This window comes from Sciurus carolinensis, chromosome 10 (genome assembly GCF_902686445.1).
Source record: "Sciurus carolinensis chromosome 10, mSciCar1.2, whole genome shotgun sequence".
Classification (NCBI taxonomy): Eukaryota; Metazoa; Chordata; class Mammalia; order Rodentia; family Sciuridae; genus Sciurus; species Sciurus carolinensis.
The window spans coordinates 42,218,018-42,238,600 of record NC_062222.1 but is presented as its reverse complement, the minus strand read 5'-3'; the positions used below and the strand labels follow the sequence as shown (position 1 = coordinate 42,238,600).

At 36.2% G+C, this 20,583-nt stretch overlaps 1 protein-coding gene across 1 annotated transcript in view; it reads left to right on the top strand.

Annotated features, from left to right (window-relative positions):
- Ugt8 (UDP glycosyltransferase 8) overlaps positions 1–20,583 on the top strand; it is a 76,262-nt gene that overhangs the window by 10,597 nt on the left and 45,082 nt on the right. Inside the window, exon 2 of the mRNA XM_047565646.1 lies at positions 13,684–14,507. Coding sequence (XP_047421602.1) covers positions 13,686–14,507 — 822 coding nt within the window. The 5' untranslated portion in view covers positions 13,684–13,685. The remainder of the gene's footprint in view (positions 1–13,683; positions 14,508–20,583) is intronic.

The window sequence follows — 20,583 nt, the reverse complement described above, 5'->3', positions numbered from 1 at the left end:
AACACCAACAACACCAACAGAGCCTCCCAGAATTGCTCTGCCATACCCCTGTGCGAGCTGTAACAGCGATCTATTCTTCTGGTTGTGCTTCTGCTCCTTCCTGGGCATTTTAAAGAACACACTTGCTCCTGAGCCTCCGCTCTCTTCTTTGTTCTTGCCCTTTTCGGTGAGGTTATTCATGTGCTGGGCTGGGTGTTGTTTTATAAACAGATGAGCTATAGTTCTAACTCTGATTTCTTACCTGCTCTCTCAAAAGCTTCAAACTTAATTTCCACACTCATCCTTGTTTGCATCAGTCTTCAAGTGACAGATTTGGTGTTATTTTTGAGTTTACCCTCTGCCTTGTCCCTTGCTGCTAGTCTGAGTCCTAATTCGAACATCGTCTTCTTCATGAAGAGCTCCTGCCTTTCTTAATTCATTCCATCTATCATGTGCTCTTTGCACAGTCTCTTGTCACTTCTTGACCTTGACTGCATTAGTGCCTTTTTTCTCACAATTCCCTTGGCCTTGAATCTTTTCCCATTCGGCAGTTGTCCTTATTGCTGACCGACTTGCCTTTGAGTAATTTGGCTGTGCCCTTCATTTTCACTTGGGGATCCACAATCTTCGCCTGGCCTGCAAGGCTATCTCTTGTTCAGCTGCATTGGGAGGATCACGCTTACTTATCTTCTACCCACGACAGGGTCAGGGTCACATTTGTCCCTTGGAGCATATGCTTCAGGATATTCTCCATCCCAGGCAAGCCCCCCTCTCCTCCACCCAGCCCTTACATCAAATCCAGGAGTGTTTTACCACTGAGCTACATTGTCCATTTTTTTATTTTTATGGCAGTGGAGATTGAACTCATGGGCACTCTAGCTACAACCCATCCCTTTTTATTCTTTTGTTTTGAGATAGTGGCTCCCTGAGTTGCTGAGGGTCTCCTTAAATGGCTAAGACTGGCCTCAAATTTGCAGTCCTCCTGATTTAACCTCCCCAGTGGCTGGAATTACATGCAGTGCTATGCCCTGATCACCCTAAAAGGTTTTGACACTCAATTTCCACCTCAGACGATTGCCTCCCAGTTTCTTTTACTTTTCTTTGACTTCTATTTTTAGATACATTGATGATAGTTTGACCCCTAATTTGTTCATGTCTTCCCAATAAGGAGAGAAAGGAGCTCTGAAAGGGTGAAGTTTTCCTCTTCTTTACCCTCATACCACTTTGGACAAACAGTATTTATCAGAGATAAGATATTCAAACATCACTGAACGATATCTTTAGTTTTTCCCAAGGTGGGAATTGACTTATTTTAAGAACATCTTTACTAAGACTTTTCTAAGGCTACTGTTTTGATTCATGTATTCCAGAATTCAAGCAAAAGTTGAATAAGTATTTGACATATGGCAGTGACAACCTAGGGGTGTCTTTATATGGTACAGGTGAGAGATCCTGGGTGAGGACCCAGGAAACTTGAGTGCTAGTTTCAACTCTGCCAATGAGTAACTATGAATTAGTTGTATGATGCTAGGCAACCACTCCCTAGAGACTTTGTCCCTTTCCAACAAATGAGAGGGTTTGTACTGAGTTATATTTAGGTTTTAAATTGTAGCTCTGATTCACTTTTTAAACGGATATACTTTTTTATTTACATGCTTCATATCATCTTATAACAAGCATTAAGGGTCAATGTGGTTAAGTATATTTACATTATTTTTGGAAGACTAATAACAACAACAGTGATATACCTTTACCACTTGCTTCATTGTGCTAAATATCTGTTATAATCCTAGATATTTAGAAGACACAAAACTGTACATTTTTACCCATTAGTAAGGGAACATCAAAGAAATGCATGGGTTTTCTATAGAATCTTCCAAAATCTGGGGATTGATATCACTTTGTTATTTTTTTAATGTAACGGTTTGTAAGCAGCTTTTGGTAGTGATTGTGATGGAATTTCATGAGACAACAGCGGGGAAATTTGTTATTTGTTTAACTGTGATGATTTCCAAAGAAATCAATAGGGGATTACCTAGAATTCTTTTTTGCTAATGTTCAGCCAGACATTTTTGGCCCCAAAATATGTTTGAGACATCACTTGGAAGTTTATTTTGTTACCCTTAATAATGTCAATGCAGATCATGTTAAAATCCATTTAGTGATATTAAAAAAGGGATGTTCTTAATAAATAGAGGGTGCATTTCTATGATCTTTTACAATCCTAGTACGTATTTGTAGCCTTAAAAACCTCTAAGTCATGGTATATTTGAAAAGCAGTTCCCTGCACTTGTGAAGGGGTTTCAGTGTGGGAGGTGAAATTTGATCTGTATTTCCTCCAGATTCACTTACTGTATCTCACTAATTAAAATTCCAATCAAAGAGTTAAAGAGTTTTTTAAACAAAGAGTGGTTTTATTTTTAAGAACGCATATACCCATCAGAATTTTAAACTTCAATCTAGGTTGTATGATTTGTGAAACTTTTCTCATTTCTTTAAGGATGAGATTAGATTCAAAACAAACAATTTCCATGTTATTTGCTGTATATTGATCACATGTTGCAATGCATACAGCTAAATGGTACTACTCCGGTCTTTGAGGAACTGCAGATAAAGAGAGCTACACCTGAGGGCACATATGCATGGATTTTAAAACTAAGACTGATAAAAGAATTGAAAGTGTTTTTCTGATACTATGTTCTTTATTGAAAAGGAAAATTGCATTTTTGAAATTTTTTTTTTTTTTTCCTTATCAGTGATTCTTGGTCTGACAGCATCAGCATTACCTAGAAACTCAAGAAGTGCAAATTCTTGGGCCCATCTTAAGTCTGTAGAATCAGAAACCATGATGACTGTTCCAGCAGTCTATGTTGTAACAAATCTAGATTTGTTTTCTGTTTTTTTTTTTTTCCCCTCGTTTTCTTTTTTTCAGTACTTAGTTGAATCTAGGGACACTCAACCACTTGAGCTACATTCCCTGCCTGTCCAGCCCCCTTACCCACTTCTTTTGGAGACAGGGTCTTGCTAAACTGCCCGTCCAGCCCCCTTACCCACTTCTTTTGGAGACAGGGTCTTGCTAAACTGCCTGTCCAGCCCCCTCACCTGCTTCTTTTGGAGACAGGGCCTTGAGAATCTCCTGCCTCAACCTCCCAAGTTGTTGAAATTTTAGGAATGCATAACCACAGCTCAGCCCTTTAGGGGCTTTTGGTCAGTGCTACCTTTGAGACCCACTGATCTGTGATACCACATATCCATCCAGTCATTTCATTTTCTCATGTGATAAAAAATTTCTGATCATTTTGAGGACAAAAGGAAATTTTCACCTAGATTTCAAAGTACGTTTCTGCTTAATGCTTCCCTCTTTAGTATTATAGCCTAAATTCATGATATTATATTTCTACTTAAAACACACACACTCCTCATTCTATTGAAAAATTCATTTGTATTTGTTAATTTTGTGTATTTTTTTTTATTGTAAACAAATGGGATACATGTTGTTTCTCTGTCTGTACATGGCGTAAAGGTACCATTTGTGTAATCATAAATTTACATAGGGTAATGTTGTTTGATTCATTCTGCCATTTTTTCCCTCCCCCCCACCCCTCCCACCCCTCCCCTCCATCTATACAGTCCTTCCTTCCTCCGTTCCTGCCCCCCTCTCTAAACCCAACTCCAACCCCAACACTAACCCTTCCCACCCCCCATTTTGTGTCATCATCCACTTATTAGCGATATCATTCTTCCTTTGGTTTTTTGAGATTGACTTATCTCACTTAGCATGATATTCTCCAGTTTCATCCATTTGCCTGCAAATGCCATAATTTTATCATTCTTTATGGCTGAGTAATATTCCATTGTATATATATACCACATTTTCTTTATCCATTCATCATTTGAAGGACATCTAGGTTGGTTCCACAATCTGGCTATTGTGAACTGAGCAGCTATGAACATTGATGTGGCTGTATCTCTGTAATATGCTGATTTTAAGTCCTTTGGGTATAGGCCAAGGAGTGGGATAGCTGGGTCAAATGGTGGTTCCATTCCAAGTTTTCTAAGGAATCTCCACACTGCTTTCCAGAGTGGCTGCACTAATTTGCAGCCCCACCAGCAATGTAAGAGAATTTTGTGTATTTTTCTGAGTGCAGGCTCGTGGTTCTCAATTTTATAAACATCTGGGGAGTATTTATTTAAAAAGCAAAAAGTTCTAAGACCTGGGCCTAATTTCCAGAAACTCTCATTTAATTGAAGTAGGTTGGGGGTGGCAGCTTTTCAGGCACCTCTAGCTTTTAAAAGCTCCCCACATCATGATAATGTGCAGCCAGAGTTGAAATAGAGCCATATGTTTAAAGATTGACTCACCTACCACCTATCAGTGCATTAAAAAAAAAATTATTTATTAGGCCCATTAGGTCCTTTCATTATTTGAAGCAAATTGCTCTTTATGTGTGATTAAAAAGTAATTTATTTTCCAGTAGGTTTTTCATATTGTTGACTGTTTGCCTTTGATAGTATTTCATGATTCTTTGTCTTTACTCTAAATCCTGGCTAACTCAAGGGTATATTCCATGCACCAGCAGCATCCTATCACCAGAGAGCTTGTTTTACAAAGAAAAAATTTTGGGTCCCACCCTATACCTTTTGAATTTTAATTTATATTTTTAACAGTAACCCTATGAAATTTGTGTTCACATTATAAGATTTCCTATAAAGTTGAAAATCAAGGTGAATACTGTTCTCTCTTAATTTTCCTCCTTAGTACCCTTTTGCTCCTGGTATTAACTACTTTTGTAAACCAAATCATGTTACTTGTTCAGCATCAGTACTTGTCTGGGGAAGAGATTAGGCTACTGTGCTCCAGAATTATTTGGAGTCAAATTGGTGGGAAAATAGGTTTTATTCAAAGCCAGCTTGAAGGAAAATGGAAGAAACTTGTTGTTTTAGAAGTTCATCTTTGAACTCTCTGAAGGTGAGGAAATCTTTTAAAGCAGAAGAGGCAGCAAGGAGACAAAAAGCAGGAACTGTACATAGGCAGATTTAGTTAGACTGTGCCAGACAGGCCTGGAGGGAGGGGCAGTCTCCATCCTTAACTTCTTTGGAGCCTGTCAGCCTCTGGTGGTGGGGGGGCAAGGCCTCTCAGCTTTCAGTCTCATAATGAGGAAGTTGTTTTTAATTTCAGAGGGTCTCCCCAAATTCAGTCTGTTTCAATATCAGTCTCATTAAACTAATATCCACACCGCTACCCTGTGTGGGGTTCTGACCCAAGGCCTCTTGCATACTAGGGAAGTGCCCAACAGTAAACTAAGGCTAATTCTCCCAATTCTCATTAAAACTTTCCTTTCCTTTTCTTTGTATTTTATTTTTTGTCTTTTATTTTATGTATTTATTTATTTTTGGGTGAGTAAGAGATCCTGGGGCACTTTGCCACTGAGCTACATTCCCACCCTTTTTATTTTGGGGGACAGGATCTCAGTTGCTGAGACTGGCCTCACATTTGTGATCCTCCTGCCTCAGTCTCACAAATTGTTGAGATTATAGGTCTGTGCTAATGCATCTAGCTTTAAACCTATATAAAAACCCAGTTTTCAGTAAGTTTTAGCAAGTGAGATCTTCAAAACCATCTGATTTGATATCCTCACTTGGCTGGTCAAGAAAATAAGATTCAGAGAAATTAAAGACTTGGTCTAAGACTGTTGATTGTTGGGATCCATAGATGCACATTACTTTCATTTTAATTTTTGCTTTCATTATAGGTCATTTAAAATATTATTTTCTTAATTTAGAGAACTAGAAATGTGAGCTAACTGAAAGACAGTCTTAGGTTACTAAATATGACATATATCCTCAGACCTCCAAACTTAAAATTGACATTTAATTATTTTAAAATTGAGCTTGAAAATAATATTTTACAAACACACTAATAGTTCAAAGTGGTTTAGAATTTGTGTAATAATTGATGATGGGGAAAGCAAATATTAAACTGAATGAAAATGAAAGGGACTGTCATTTTTTTTTCTGTGTTTAAAACACAGAAGCTTTATTCATGTGCTCCTGAAAGACTGTAGGCATTTTTTAAAAAAAGCAAATGAAAAAACTATTTTGGGATAGTTTTAGTTGTTTATCCTGTGTTCTTTGGGATCTGGAGCTATGCATTATACTTTTCTGAATCAACCAAACACTTGGGCTTTAATTCATATCTTTCCATTTTAGATGCACATCTTTTTTTTAGATGTCAGTGGACCTTTATTTATATATATGCACTGCTGAGAATCAAACCCAGTGCCTCATGTATGAGAGCAGTGTGCTTTACTATTGAGCTATTACCTCAGCCCTAGAGCCACAAGCTAGGATGTTAAGTACTAGATCCTTATCCATCATTCTGGTGAAGAATTGCATAAAAATTTCCAGCTGCTTATTTAAAAAGCAGATTCTTGGGTTTCTCCCCAAGTAACAGACTATCTGCTGAAGAGACCTGCGGGGATCTGCATTTTTAGTAAGTACCTCCTCAGGTGAGTCTTCTAGACCCTAAAACTTGAGGCTCACTTTTTTAACTGATTCAATTTGTGGGTTTTAAGTGACTAATTTTAGTCACTATCTTCAAGTGTTAATTGGATACAAGGTTCTGGGTTTAGTGTCTGTTGATAATTCTTACTATCCTGTTTTCCTTTCCTCTCCATAGTCTTGTTTTTACCTCACTTCCCTACCTGATTGTGGAGAAACTCCCCAGGTGGGTGGGAACCAGCTATCACTGATAAAGGAATGGGGTTGAGTTTCTCGTTACAGCTTCACCACCTGTACTGTAGATGTCTGAAAGGAGATAACTGCAGATAATTGTAGTGAGGAGAAGTGCTAAGTGCAGCTGGCTTGGGATGCTACAAAAGCAACAACTTTCTTTATAACCTCTTCTTCAAGGATAGGATTTTGGATGTCCTTGGCAATTCATCAGAGTCCCAGAATGGAATTTTTTGAATGGTACTGCTAATGGTCTGTTCCTTCCAATATTTCATGTGTACAAAGAAAGATACCTGTGTAGTGCTTCTAGAGATTTATATTAATCTTTATCTTCTATAACAGGATATGTTAGTACGAGGATTGTAAGTCATATGGATAAAATACTTTCCATCATACCCTTTCGAATGATTTTTGTTTTTAGACAAAACAGTGTTTTAAAAAAGAAAAAGTGATTGTATTACAATGGAGTTTTATCAACCATAAAGAAAAAAATTGTGTAATTTGCAGGAAAATGGATGAAACTGGAGTGAAAAAAGTCACACTCAGAGAAGTATGTTTTCCTTTATATGTGGAAGCTGGAGTGTGGGGGGTGGGCAACAAGGATAAAAGTAGATGCCATGAAGGTAGAAGGGTGATCATTGGGGTAGAGGAAGGGAACTAGGAAGGAACCCAAGGAGGGAGGATGGGAATTATTAGCTTGTGTTTTCATGTATGTGTTAATATGTCACAATGAAACCCACTGTTCTGTATAATTGAGATTCACCAGTTAAAAAAAAAAGTGATTGTGTTTGAAATTTTGACCAAAAAACTTCTGACAGGGAACCTAATTTATGAAATGGAACCAAATATTTTTTTTCTTTTGCATGTATCATTTTTCAGTTTTATCTCTGCAGTTAAACTGTGCATAACCATACAAACAAGTTTCTAGTAAAGAGGTGGATTTGAAAATTTAGCATTGTCTGTCTTAATCTCTCAACTGCTGATAGCCAATCTGAATTCTCCGAATGTAAAATATTCACTGGGATTATAGCTTAAGTTAATTAAGGGGCTAGGACTTTATGTATTTATTTTTTTTTTTAAGGTTGGAGTCCACAGTAGTAGGTGACCTTCATTTTATAAATTATCTCCTCTCCCTACCCCATAACAAAAGGTTCTCATTCTCTAAATGATTTTAGTGGACTTTTTTGTTTTTAGTAGTTTACTTGCAGAAAACCAGTCATTTTTACCTTTAAAAAATCAGATATTGTCTGCATATGAAAGATATTTTTTTTAAACCTAGGCTATTTTAACAACTATGTAGCAAAAAAAGCTGATGTTCTCAGCAGCTTGCTCATAGTTACAATATTTTCTTTTAATGTTCTTCCTTTCTTCACGTGGTAGAATATAAGTGGATTAACTTACTAGATACTACATCTTTGACAAGTTCTTCTGTCTTAATATCTATAAAATTGGAACGATTCTTCTGGCTCTTTTGTCCTCTTTAAATAATGCTCATAAAGTCTGTAATGTAGGAAAGGAACAGACAGGGTCAGAGCTCTGGGGACTGACTTGCCCTGGTTTGTCCAGTACTTTCCCACTTTCAGCACTGAAAGTCCCACCCTGAGCCCTTCTATTCTGGACAAACCAGGATGGTTGGTCACCCTGGTGCTATCTTCAGAGACAGTGGCTTAGCAGAGGTACTTCAGTTGCCTCACAAACAGTATTCTGGGTTGAAGCAGGGTGGACTGGTGTTCTGGTTCCACGGTGCTGGGGCTCAAGTGCTTTGTTGTTACACCTTTCCTGTCTGCCTGATCCAGGATGTTAATTATTACCACTTTCTCATTCCAACTGGCAGAAAGGTGAAACGTGAAACCTGTGAGGGCATAAATTAGAAATTGCAGGCAGCTTCTTCCATCTCTTTCTCATGCACTAGAACTTATATGTATGACTAAAACTACTTGTTAGGAAGGCTTGGATATGTTGTCTTCTTTTTGTCTATCAGCCATGCTAAAGTAAGGATTCCATTCTTGGAAAAGAATAGATGCCACCGCTGTGTCCTATTATGTGCCTCTGTTTGGCACCCAACAAATTCCAGTTTCTTTTTGTGATCTTTGAATATAATGGTAATTCTCATAGTCATTTGTAATATTGCTACGATTGTTGAAGTTCGTTAACAAAATGAAAAAAAGACCCCTAAACTCAGGGAAAAACTGTAGTGAGGTCTGCACTTGGACTTGCTACTTTCTTCCTCCACCTGCATTGTCCTTTTAACCCTGAAAGGTCTCTGTAGTTGAGGTGATGCCTGTAACTAATTTCAGTGCCTCAGGCAAAAGCTTTTGGCTTAATATTTTATTCCAAAGTCAGGCAATTGATGTGATTAGAAGGCCACATCATTTAAATTAAGAAAAAAATAGGTCTCTTAGTGGTGGTCTCTGTGGTCCTGGTATATGGTCCCACCTGCAGTCATTCACTCAAATATTATTATTTACTGAGCATTTAATACCTGGTTAGACATTGAGAATGACAATTACTACAGTTTACTAACATCCCTACCCTTATGGAGCTTAATTTGTGGTAGGGGAAGAGAGAAAAAAAAATTATAATAAAATGTATACTTATTTAAAAGCACTAGTAATGATGTCCAATCAGTTTATTTTACTGAATCTTTACTAATGGTATTTTCCAAGGCTTACTTGTAGAGAGTATTTGAAGAGAGATGAAGTTTCTCTAATACTATTTCGTGTAGCACCAAGATTGACCAGTTATGGCAATTATGATTGGAATATTTGCTCATCTTCTTGCTATCCATGTAATACTAAACTCCAGGAAGAACTACATGTCTTGAGAACTTGCTCTTCAGCTAGCCAGACTCTATAATCTGTTTTTGATTAATTAATCCACTTTGCTTTTTCTAGTTAGCCCAATTCACATTTTTTTTTAACAAAGTTTATTTTCTTTTTCTTAAGTTTTTCTTTTAGGTAGCTTCAAATATAAATAATAATATGAACTATTATAATGACATTGTAATCATATGAAAATATAAGATAATTACATAATAACTAAAATGTAATATTACTTTATATAATAATATTAAACTATAAGATAAATATTGTGGACTGCTTGCATAGAAGCATTTAAAAATTAATAAACTTTTATTTTTAATGTAGATTAAGGTTTACAGCAAAATTGAGCAGAAAAAACAGATTTCCCATATTCCCACACTATGGACATCCTGTACCACAGTGCTATCTTATTACAATCAGTGAACCTACACTCACGAATCACCATCCCTCAAAGACCATAGTTTACATTAGGGGGCACCAATAGGTGCTGGGCACTGCGTGGGCTTTAAAGAATGTATAATGTCACATGTCCACCAACATAATACTGAAGTACCTTTACTACCCTAAAAATTCTCTGTACTCTGCCTATTCATCTCTTCCTTACTCCCAACCTCTGGCAACCATTGATCTTTTTACTATCTCCAGTTTTGATTTTTCCAGAATGTCATTAGGGTTGGAATTATCTAGTAAGTAGCCTTTTTAGATTGGCTTCACTTTAGATTCACTTAGTAATATGCATTTAAGATTCCTCCTTCTTGTCTTTTCATGGTGTGATAGCCCATTTTTGCTTCAGTGCTGGAAAATATTCCATTTCTGGATGTACCACAGTATATCCACTCCCTTCTGGGAGGACATCTTGATTGCTTCCAAGTTTTGGCAGTTGTGGATAAAGATGCTTATAAACATCTATGTGCAGTTCTTTGTGTGGATATGTTTTTCAACTCCTTTGGGTAAGTTCCAAGGAGGCTGACTTCAGGATCATCCAGTAAGAGTGGTTCTTGTTCTTAGGAAACCATCAAGCTTCTTTCCACAGTGTTTTTACCATTTTGCATTCCCATCAGATCCAATAGCAGTTCTTACTAGTCCACATCCTCCTTAGTGTTTGATGATGGTCGTGTTTTGGATTTGGGCTATTCTGATTGATGTGTAGTGGTCTCTCATTGTTTGAATTTACAATTCCTTAGTGACATATGACTTTGAATGTCTTTTCACTTGCTTATTTGCAATCTGTAGATCTTCTTCGGTGAGATAATCTGTTCAGGTCTTTTGCCTAATAAATTTTAAAATTTATTGTTTATTTTCTTATTGTTGAGTTTTAAGTGTTCTTTGTAAAGTTTTTCACTTGAACTTATCTGAAATTGTTTTATCTCAAAGTTTGAAATATGATATTAACTTCTTTTCTAGTTACTTAAAGAGTGAGGAATCCCATTATTTTAGGGATTCTTCCCCCACTGAATTGAAATGTTCAAGTTTAGTATAAGGTATATTTTTGTAAGTATTATAAAGACATGTTTGGGGCCTTCTTTCTTTCATTTTAACCCAACTCTCTTTTTTTGCTATTACTACATTATTTTTGCTGTAACATTAATTTAATGTAACATTATTTTAATGTAACATTGTACTGTGTTTTAACAGCTGAAAATTCAAGCCTCCTCCTTTTTCTCCCATTTAATATTTTATTTCTTGTTTTTACTATTCACTTTTTCAAGTAGACTGCAGAATCATTTGGTTAACTTTGGGGTCATATGTTACTAGTAATTTGTGGTTTTTATAAATCTGTATTTTGAGAAATTTTTTGATCTTTACATTGTAGTGATTTTCATTTTCTTTTGTTTTTAAGCAGTTTTAAAATGTATGCATGTTATATTATTTAAATAAGTATGAAATAATGAGTGAATGAGGTATATAATGCCATTTCCATTTACTATTCTTTTTGTGTTTTTTCTGAACAAAAGTGTGAACTTGAGATGCAAAAAAAAAAAAAAAAAAACAGATAAACAGTTGACAAAAATTTCTGCTTTTTAAAAAATCTCCTGAAAATACAAGAATAGTTCCTTAAAATTAAAAGACAAACATCAGCCTTGAACCAAATAGTGTGTTTAGTGCTCAGATGCTCAGGTTAATTTCATAAAAATCAAAGACTTTAACATTTGTTTTTAGAAAGTGGATGCAGAGGGTTTCTTTTAATTGTTTGTTTTTTTACTATTTGGTAATATTTTATAAATTGTTATATAGTATGTATTTTTGTTTTTTCTTAAATTTTTATTCCCCTTCCAATAGAACCCATACTTCCTAATGGTAAGGGTTTCTGTATTTCTTAAAAATTATTTTTTTTGAATAATCCTCTTTGTCTTTCTAGGAAATAAATTGGTTATCATATGAATAAGTAATTATTGCTGGTGGTAAAAACTTTTGAAGTGTGTGTGTGGTGTGTGTTTGTGTGTGTGTGTGTGTATGATAAATGGGAATCTTGACTTTTCTTATCAATTTGTCTTGATATTAGTTGATTCATTAGAGTTTTCCATGAAGAAAATTTCCATAAATTTTGCTTCCTGCTAATTATTGTATCTCATTTATTTTCTATTACATGCTTGAGCATCAGCATTATGTTAAATAAGTAGAGATAATGGGGAATTCTTAAGTTGTCACCAACCTTCTGGGTTTGAAAAGCATTAGTAGGAGGGATTCATACGTTTGATTTCTTCGATGATATTGCATTTAAAGCCCCACCCAAGTCTATGCTAGTGTAATTATGCACCAAACTAAAAAGGTAGCATTATTATTATTATTTTTTACCTCATGTAATAAAAAGTATATCCTTGGCATTTTAAAATGTCATGTGTAGTCTTATGTCATATATTGAAAATAATAGGTCATAATTTAAAAAAAATAACATGTATCTGGAATCATCATTTCCAATGTATGGATCATTTAGTGCTTACTTATTATTATTTTATGATTCATTGTACACAAATAGGGTGCAACTTTTATTTCTCTGGTTGTGCATGAAGTAGAGTCGCATGATTTGTGTAATCGTACATGTACATAGGGTAATATTTGTCTCATTCTATTATCTTTCCTTTCCCTGCCCTCTCCCCACTCCTCATTTTCCTCTGCACAATCCATCCTTCCTCCATTCTGGCCTTATCCCTCCCACCCCCTTCTTATATATCATCATCCACTTATCAGAGATATCATTCAGGCTTTGGATTTTTGGGATTGGCTTATTTCACTTAGCATGATATTCTCCAGCTCCATCTATTTTCCTGCAAATGCCATAATTTTATTCTTACTTAAGGCTGAATAATATTCTATTGTGTATATGTACCACAGTTTCTTTATCCATTCATCTATTGAAGGGCATCTAGGTTGGTTCCGTAATCTAGGTATTGTGGATTGAGCTGCTATAAACATTGATGTGGCTGCATCACTGCAGTATGCTGATTTTAAGTCTTTTGGGTATAGGCCAAGGAGTGGGATAGTTGGGTCAAATGGTGGTTCCATTCCAAGTTTTCTAAGGAGTCTCCATACTGCTTTCCAGAGTGGCTGCACCAATTTGCAACCCCACCAGCAATGTATGACTATACCTTTGGGGGAAAAGTCTTTTCTATAAAATTACTGAACTATTACTTAAAATAATTGTTTTCTAAAGCATGCTGTCCTTGGTATGCTTTGGTTATAATTGGGAATGTGACTACTGATTTAGATGATTTAAATAAGAAATGTGTATGCTGATATACCTGGAAATCAAAAATTTTGACAGTTCATGAAATTAACATTGATGCTCAATTAGGAGATAAACAGATAAATGGCTTCATACTATTTCATAGGTTATATTGAAAGAAGAAATATTACATGTCATTCAACTTTATAAGTTTTATTTCAAGCTATAAAATCCTAGTTTATTAATGAAATTATATGCTTTCAGACTGATTCATTTTAAGTATATTGCATTGTGTATCCACTTTGCTTCCAGTTCTGTTCTTAAACAATCTAGCTTTTAAAAATGAAGGTTTAATTAGAGAAAATATTAGCATGATTTCTAAAAGTACTGGATCATCAGATATTTTGAAAAACATAGGCTTGGTACATTGTTTTGCGTAGTAAAACTTGTATTCTGTTTTAAGTTGTTCTCTGGTTGTCATTACAGCTATGAAGTCTTACACTCCGTATTTCATGCTCCTGTGGAGCGCTGTTGGGATAGCAAGGGCTGCCAAAATCATCATCGTGCCGCCAATTATGTTTGAAAGCCATATGTACATTTTCAAGACGCTTGCCTCAGCCTTGCACGAGAGGGGCCACCACACAGTGTTCCTCCTCTCTGAAGGCAGAGACATCGCCCCATCTAATCATTACAGCCTCCAGCGCTACCCAGGGATCTTCAACAGTACCACCTCGGACGCTTTCCTGCAGTCCAAAATGCGGAATATTTTCTCTGGGAGATTGACAGCAATCGAACTGTTTGACATACTGGATCATTATACTAAGAACTGTGACATGATGGTTGGCAACCGAGCCCTAATCCAGAGCCTGAAAAAGGAAAAGTTTGATTTGCTGCTGGTAGACCCGAATGATATGTGTGGATTTGTGATAGCCCATCTTTTAGGGGTTAAATATGCTGTATTTTCAACTGGCCTTTGGTATCCTGCTGAAGTGGGAGCTCCTGCTCCATTAGCTTACGTCCCAGAGTTTAACTCACTCCTCACAGACCGCATGAACTTGCTACAAAGGATGAAAAATACCGGCGTTTACCTCATTTCCAGATTAGGGGTCAGCTTTCTGGTTCTTCCCAAATATGAAAGGATAATGCAGAAGTACAACCTGCTGCCGGAGAAGTCCATGTATGATTTGGTTCATGGGTCCAGCCTGTGGATGCTGTGTACTGACGTGGCACTGGAGTTTCCAAGACCCACTCTGCCTAACGTTGTTTATGTAGGAGGAATCCTCACCAAACCGGCCAGCCCACTACCAGAAGTAAGGTTTGCTGAACTCCTTGGTAATTGTTGTTTTTTTTTTTTTTTAAAGGTCACTTTTGATTTCCGGAAGAGATGGGTTTGTTCCAAAACTAAGGCTACTTGAAAAAGCAGTTAGGATATAAAGTGCTGTCATCTGCAGATCTACCACTTCCCCTGGACATATTCCTGCTTTGACTGAGCATTTCTGTATTTCTAAGAGGCCACTCTGCCATATGGCTGGGAAATAGAGTTTTGTTTAAGTAATAGCTATAGTATGTGAAGAGAATGTAGTGAGATGGTTAGTTTTAATGAGTTTAATTTTTGTTTTTAATTAAACACAGAGTCCTCTTTGTTTTCCTCAAATAGTACAATCACAGGTGTCTGTTTAGTCAACTTAGATTAACATAAACTGAGAAAATAAAGGTTCACTTTTGGAAAGTCAGAACCACTAGAAAACTTATGTCCTAACAATGGGAATGAGACATGAACTTCCATCAAAGTGGTCAGTCAACTAATTTTAAGTTAGTAAGGAAATGTAACTCTTTAAGGAAATCATCCCTAGTACAATTTCATTTCAAGGACAGAATTAATGCCACTTCAAGAAAATCTTTCTGTTCACTGCCAAACCTCAATTTTTTTGGCTGGGCTATCAGTGAATCCCTGAAAGTTCTGTTCTCCATCCTAGTTTGTTTGTAATTAGGTATCCTAAACCAACAGGAGCCAAACATGTGTCTATTGTAGTGGGTTTTCTAATCTCAGGCTGACTCAACATTTGATGCCATTTACCAGGAAGCATAGGACTTGTTCCAGAATTTTGTTTATTGAAACTATTTCTACTCTTTATTTTTGGAAATAATTACAATAACTCTCCTAAATTTTTGCTTCCTAGCTCTGGGCACTACATGCAAACAAGTTTATCAGAGCTTTGATGAATAGTAAATTCAGATTTTCTGCTCTAGATATCAGATAAGGATAGTTACTGGGCAGATTTTTTTTCATGGGGTAATAAAGTGTTTGGAATACATGGTCTTTCTAATACAACCATTAGAAATTACACTTGAGAAGAAATACCTCGATATATTTCATGTAGCATGGAAACATGGAAATGGCCAGATCCATGTCCTGTACAGCACTAGCATTGTGAATAGATAACAGCCACGAGAGCCAGTGTCACAGTACAAAGGATAGGGTTAACCCCAGCTTATCTCACTCACTCACGTATTTATCCAAGTCTAATGTGAATCCTTAAATATTCTCTGCCAGAGTCACCTTGTGATGTATAACTCTCCTAATTAAAGGTAGCTAAAATCAGATTTTAGAAGCAGCTTCTAAAAGATTTGGTAAGCAAGTCTGTCTTGACCTTAATGGAGTCATTTGTAATATTATACTGATCAGCCTTGTTCTCTCCAGGTCTTCCTCTTTCTCCCCTGAGAGCAGTGCCCTCCGCCAGCTCCTTTTGGTTTGATTTGGATGCTGTCTTTTTTCTTTTATCACCTTATTAAAGAAGGAATCAATATGAAAAGGAATCTACTCCCTGCAGCAACTGGAATGTCACAGTTTAAGTGCAGAATGATATTTCATGTCATTTTTTATACTTTGATCTTCATTAAGGTGCATAGTATGTGAGCATTTTTCCTTATAGTCAAAGTCATCTGTTTTCCCATGGATCCCTCTATCCACTGATATCTTGATTAGTTTCACTGTTTTACTTTAAAAACAAAATCTTTTGAGTTTTCTTTGTATGCTCACATGAGCCAATACTCAAAAGTTTTTAATTTGCCATAATGTCTTGTTTGTCACTGAGTTTGATCTACTTCATGGGCTTCCTTGTTCTTTTTCCCTCTTCAGGCTTTCTGTAGTGATTTTATTAAAGTGTGTTTTCTATTTGCAACAATTGCTTTGTAATTGGGTCACGCACAGACATAGATGTATGACGTGTGTTATATGTAATATGAGGACATGGATAAGTATATTATTAGCATTGAAAGTTTTGGATTCTAAGTGTAAAAGGCTGTTTTCATTTCAGTATACCATTTGTAGTTCTTGAGCAGGAAGTATTTGAAGAATGATGTGTCTTACTCTTTTAGATATTCCTTACTTTGTTGAGGTTTTATGTGATTAAGAACACTTGTGTTCCTACTGAGATTTCTCAAGTAGATTTATCTGAGATGATAAACTATACTGTGGGGTTCTAAAAGTTAATAAGTTTTTCAAATGCCTGTATTATTTAAAAGGCATGGTTGTGGCACTAAAACAAGAGGGCCCAGTTAGTGGCCAGGGAGAACACACAATTCACTAATAATGACTTAATTGTTAATTGCCTTGGTATCTTACACTGGGAATGGATTAAGTTTTCCAGATGTCTGGAGATGATTTGACCAGAGGGATTTGAATTTCACAACCTGAGATGAAAGGGTAGTGAAAAGTTCTAAAAGACTTTTTTTAGGATCTTTCCATAAGGATTGAGTCTTCAGAATCTTTGGGAGAGTATCTAGATCAGCTCCATTCATTTAATTTTTCTTCCCAATTTTTTCTGCCAAACAGATTGTGGCACAGCCTATGTAAGTGGATTGTTTTGGTGTTTATCAAGATGCCCATACCTCTTGTCACTCATTTTTTTTCTGGTCATTTACACATTTAAAATTGTGTACAAAACTATACACAGATAGCAGTTTTACTAATATCATTTTTTTTTGATATCTCAAAAGATTGTGAGTGCTTAAAGTGAGCCTTTGATGATTCTCTTTCTTTCTGGACTTTAGTTCTTTAAAAATTTGGTAATAGAAATCAGCCAAATCCAAATGCTTTTGATTCCAAATTGTTGTGTTGGTATAGAATGAAGAAACAGAGTACCTGGATGATAGAGTCATTTTAAAATACATGTAAGAACTGTGCCTGGAGTAACCCTCTCATCATACTATCAACTACCTGGGTGCCCACAGAAGGAGTCCTAAAAGATGTGGATTAAGGGGAAGAGGTCTGGGTTTGATCCCATCAGTACAGTGTTTTACCTGCTATGTCATTGCAGGTCAGTAGAGAACATGGATGCAAAATGAATGAATAAACAAATAAATAAATAAATATGCTTTGCTTCAGCCCAGACAGAGCTCTTTAAACAGGTCCCTATTTTGAGTAGGTCCTTTAAATGTTAAAAGTGAATGAAATCCAATAGAGAGTGATTGTAGCTTTTAGTAATTTCATTGGAGAGTAATAACAGTAGTACCAGTTTACTGGATTACGAGCTTACTTAGGGAAACTTTCAGTTATTAAAATGAAAACGTTTCACGTGATGGGTTTTGGGTGATCTCCCATTGACTGAAATGCTCTGGCCCTGTTGGACTGTTAATCTCTGCCACTTTTCAGCTCTTACACTACTGAACCATTGTTCCTTCACTGTTGGTTTATCACACCACCTTCTTTCTGACCAGAACATGGCCACCCTGAAGGTGCATACCCTAGTTATTCACTTTTTTCATCCAGAGTGCCTGCAAAAAATGTTTGCATTCACTAAATGTTTAATATTAAATGAACTATATCAAATAAATAGTTGCCAAAAATTAGATGATTTGGCTATTGCAACAATGTTGTTATTATTATAACCATTGTTATCTGTTTGTTCCAAATGGAGGTCCTTATACCATTCCAGCCATAAAGCAACCCAAAATTCCAGGCTAAGTTATTTAATGAACTGCAATACCTATTCTGATGTTATTGATATTGAGAAAAAAGGGAACCATACATTACTCAGTTGGTGAAGTAAAATAATTTCTACTGTGTTCCAAAAATGCCTGTAAACAGGTTTAATAATGAATGACAGACCTGCCACTTCCATCTTGAAGGAAGATATTAGGTGGCATGGCACTCCTTAGGTGACCTTCAGAGATGCTTTGATGCTCCAGGTAAGGAGAACTAGGAGGGTCTTCATTTTCTTGTTCTGGGAACATTTTTAATTGAAGGAAGCTTTGTCTTGAGAGAGAGGTAGTTAAGAGATAAGAAGAGAGAGAAGGCCAGGCGTGTAGTCTCAGTAGCTCAGGAGACTGAGGCAGGAAGATTACAAGTTCAAAGGGAGTCTCAACAATTTAGTGAGACCCTGTCACAAAATAAAACATAAAAAGGGCTGGGGATGTGGCTCAGAGTGTGCCCCTGGGTTTAATCCCTGCTACCAAAAAAAAGGAGAAAGATAAGAAATAGCGTGAGATCAAGGTCAGGATCCTGAGATAACCGCTGTCCGTCATGTTTTCATTGGTCAGACTTAATGGAGGAAGTGTTGGGGAAAATGAGAGAATGAATAACATTGAATAGATAAACCCTTTGTGAGGAGATCAGGTTGTGAGAAGAATGAAACCAAGAAATAAAACAATGCCTTCCTGGATGTCTTCAACATTCATTGATTCACATGGAAGCTATTATTTAACTGTTGCATGTGGTATTTGAAAGCTGATCTCACCACTAAGGAATGCAGTTCCTAGGCTGGGTTGTGGAATGAGAGTCCTTGGTGCTAAAAGGTTGATGCAGATTGCAGCAGATATGAAGACCATTTTAACAATATGTTATATTTACATTTCTAACATGTTATCTTAATGAAATTTAAAACTGTAGACAGGATTATAACTATTATGCCATATTGATTACAATGCCAGTATCATTTAATCAAAATGTATATCCTCTGTAGTTGGGTTCCTAATTTGGATCCCATCATTAACAAATAGTTTTTATAGTATGTCTTCATCTGTATAGTACTATTATGCCATAGATGCCATATAGTTATCTGGGGTTCAGAAAATTGAGAACTGCAGTGTTTGGAAGAGACTGATAATTTAATTCCATTTATCAATTCTGAGTTCAGATTCAACACAACATGATATTTGAGCAGAAATGATAGTTTCCCTATGGGAACTCATTAATGTAAAATGTTCTTACAGATATTTTTGCAGTAGTTTTGTAGCTTGTTCATACATTTTTGTCTTTATTTTGTAATAAGAAACCAGACTGCCTTGTTAAGTGAATCTATCCAGGAAGTAAATCAGGCACTGTTGAAACCATCAATAACTTACTGTTCAGTTCACTGATACCATAATTTTCTGAGCAGCATTGTAGTTTTAAACAACTTATATGTTGTTTCTAGGCATTATGAGTATAAAAGCATGTTTAATATGAGAACCAAATATATATACAACCAAATTCAAATAAAACTGGTTAATAGTTGATATTGCAGGGCCTGGTGTGATTTTTAAACACCTTTCCCCTCTGCTAAGTCTTTAAGCTTTAATATGCCCCAGTGAATCATTCATTTACATATTAATTCAAACACTGGCAAATGGTAAGAGAAATATTTTTTAACAGAGCATTTCTACAAATGACAATTTTTGCAAATAAATTACTGTTGGCACCAACATTTTTGGTGTGATATTTTCAATAAATGCTTCTCGTTCCAAGCAAATAGTTCTCTTTCGGAAGTTAAAGTTGCTACTGCCAATGAGTTTGCTAGATCTATTCCTGAGTGCAGACTTTGACAGTGAGGATGAAGTGAGCATAGGTTTATGAAGAATCAGTGGCACTGAAAACAAACTCCCTACTTCCTAGTTTTGTTTATGGAATATTTTATACCAGCTTTCCAGATATTGGACAGTGTTTTGCAAAGGGAAAAAAAACATGTTTAAAATATTCTTTAGCCAAATGATCCTAACTTTGAATCCTGGTCTTCATCCTTTGAATAGGAGTCATCCCTATTGACATGAGGATACTTGCCCTAGAGGATTTTGGTCAATGAGAGCTGTGGCCAGATCTGGTGGTGGTAGTTGCTACTCTTATTATTGCTGTAATAACTCTTGTAGTTTAAGATTATCTATAACTACTGAGTCACAGTTCACTTCCTGTTTTCCACATGGTAAATAGAAGAATGGTTTCAGGGTGTAGGTGTAGGATGGATATTGGGGAAGCATTCATGGCTTCACCTCTGTTCTATCACTTGACTCTGGTACTTCTCTTTCCATGTTGGGGATCTTTGTCTTTTCTCACGGAAGTAGAAGGAATATGATGAGTGAGATATGTGATCTTTAGGCCTTCTAGAGTGTCTTAGAAAGGAGCAGAAACTG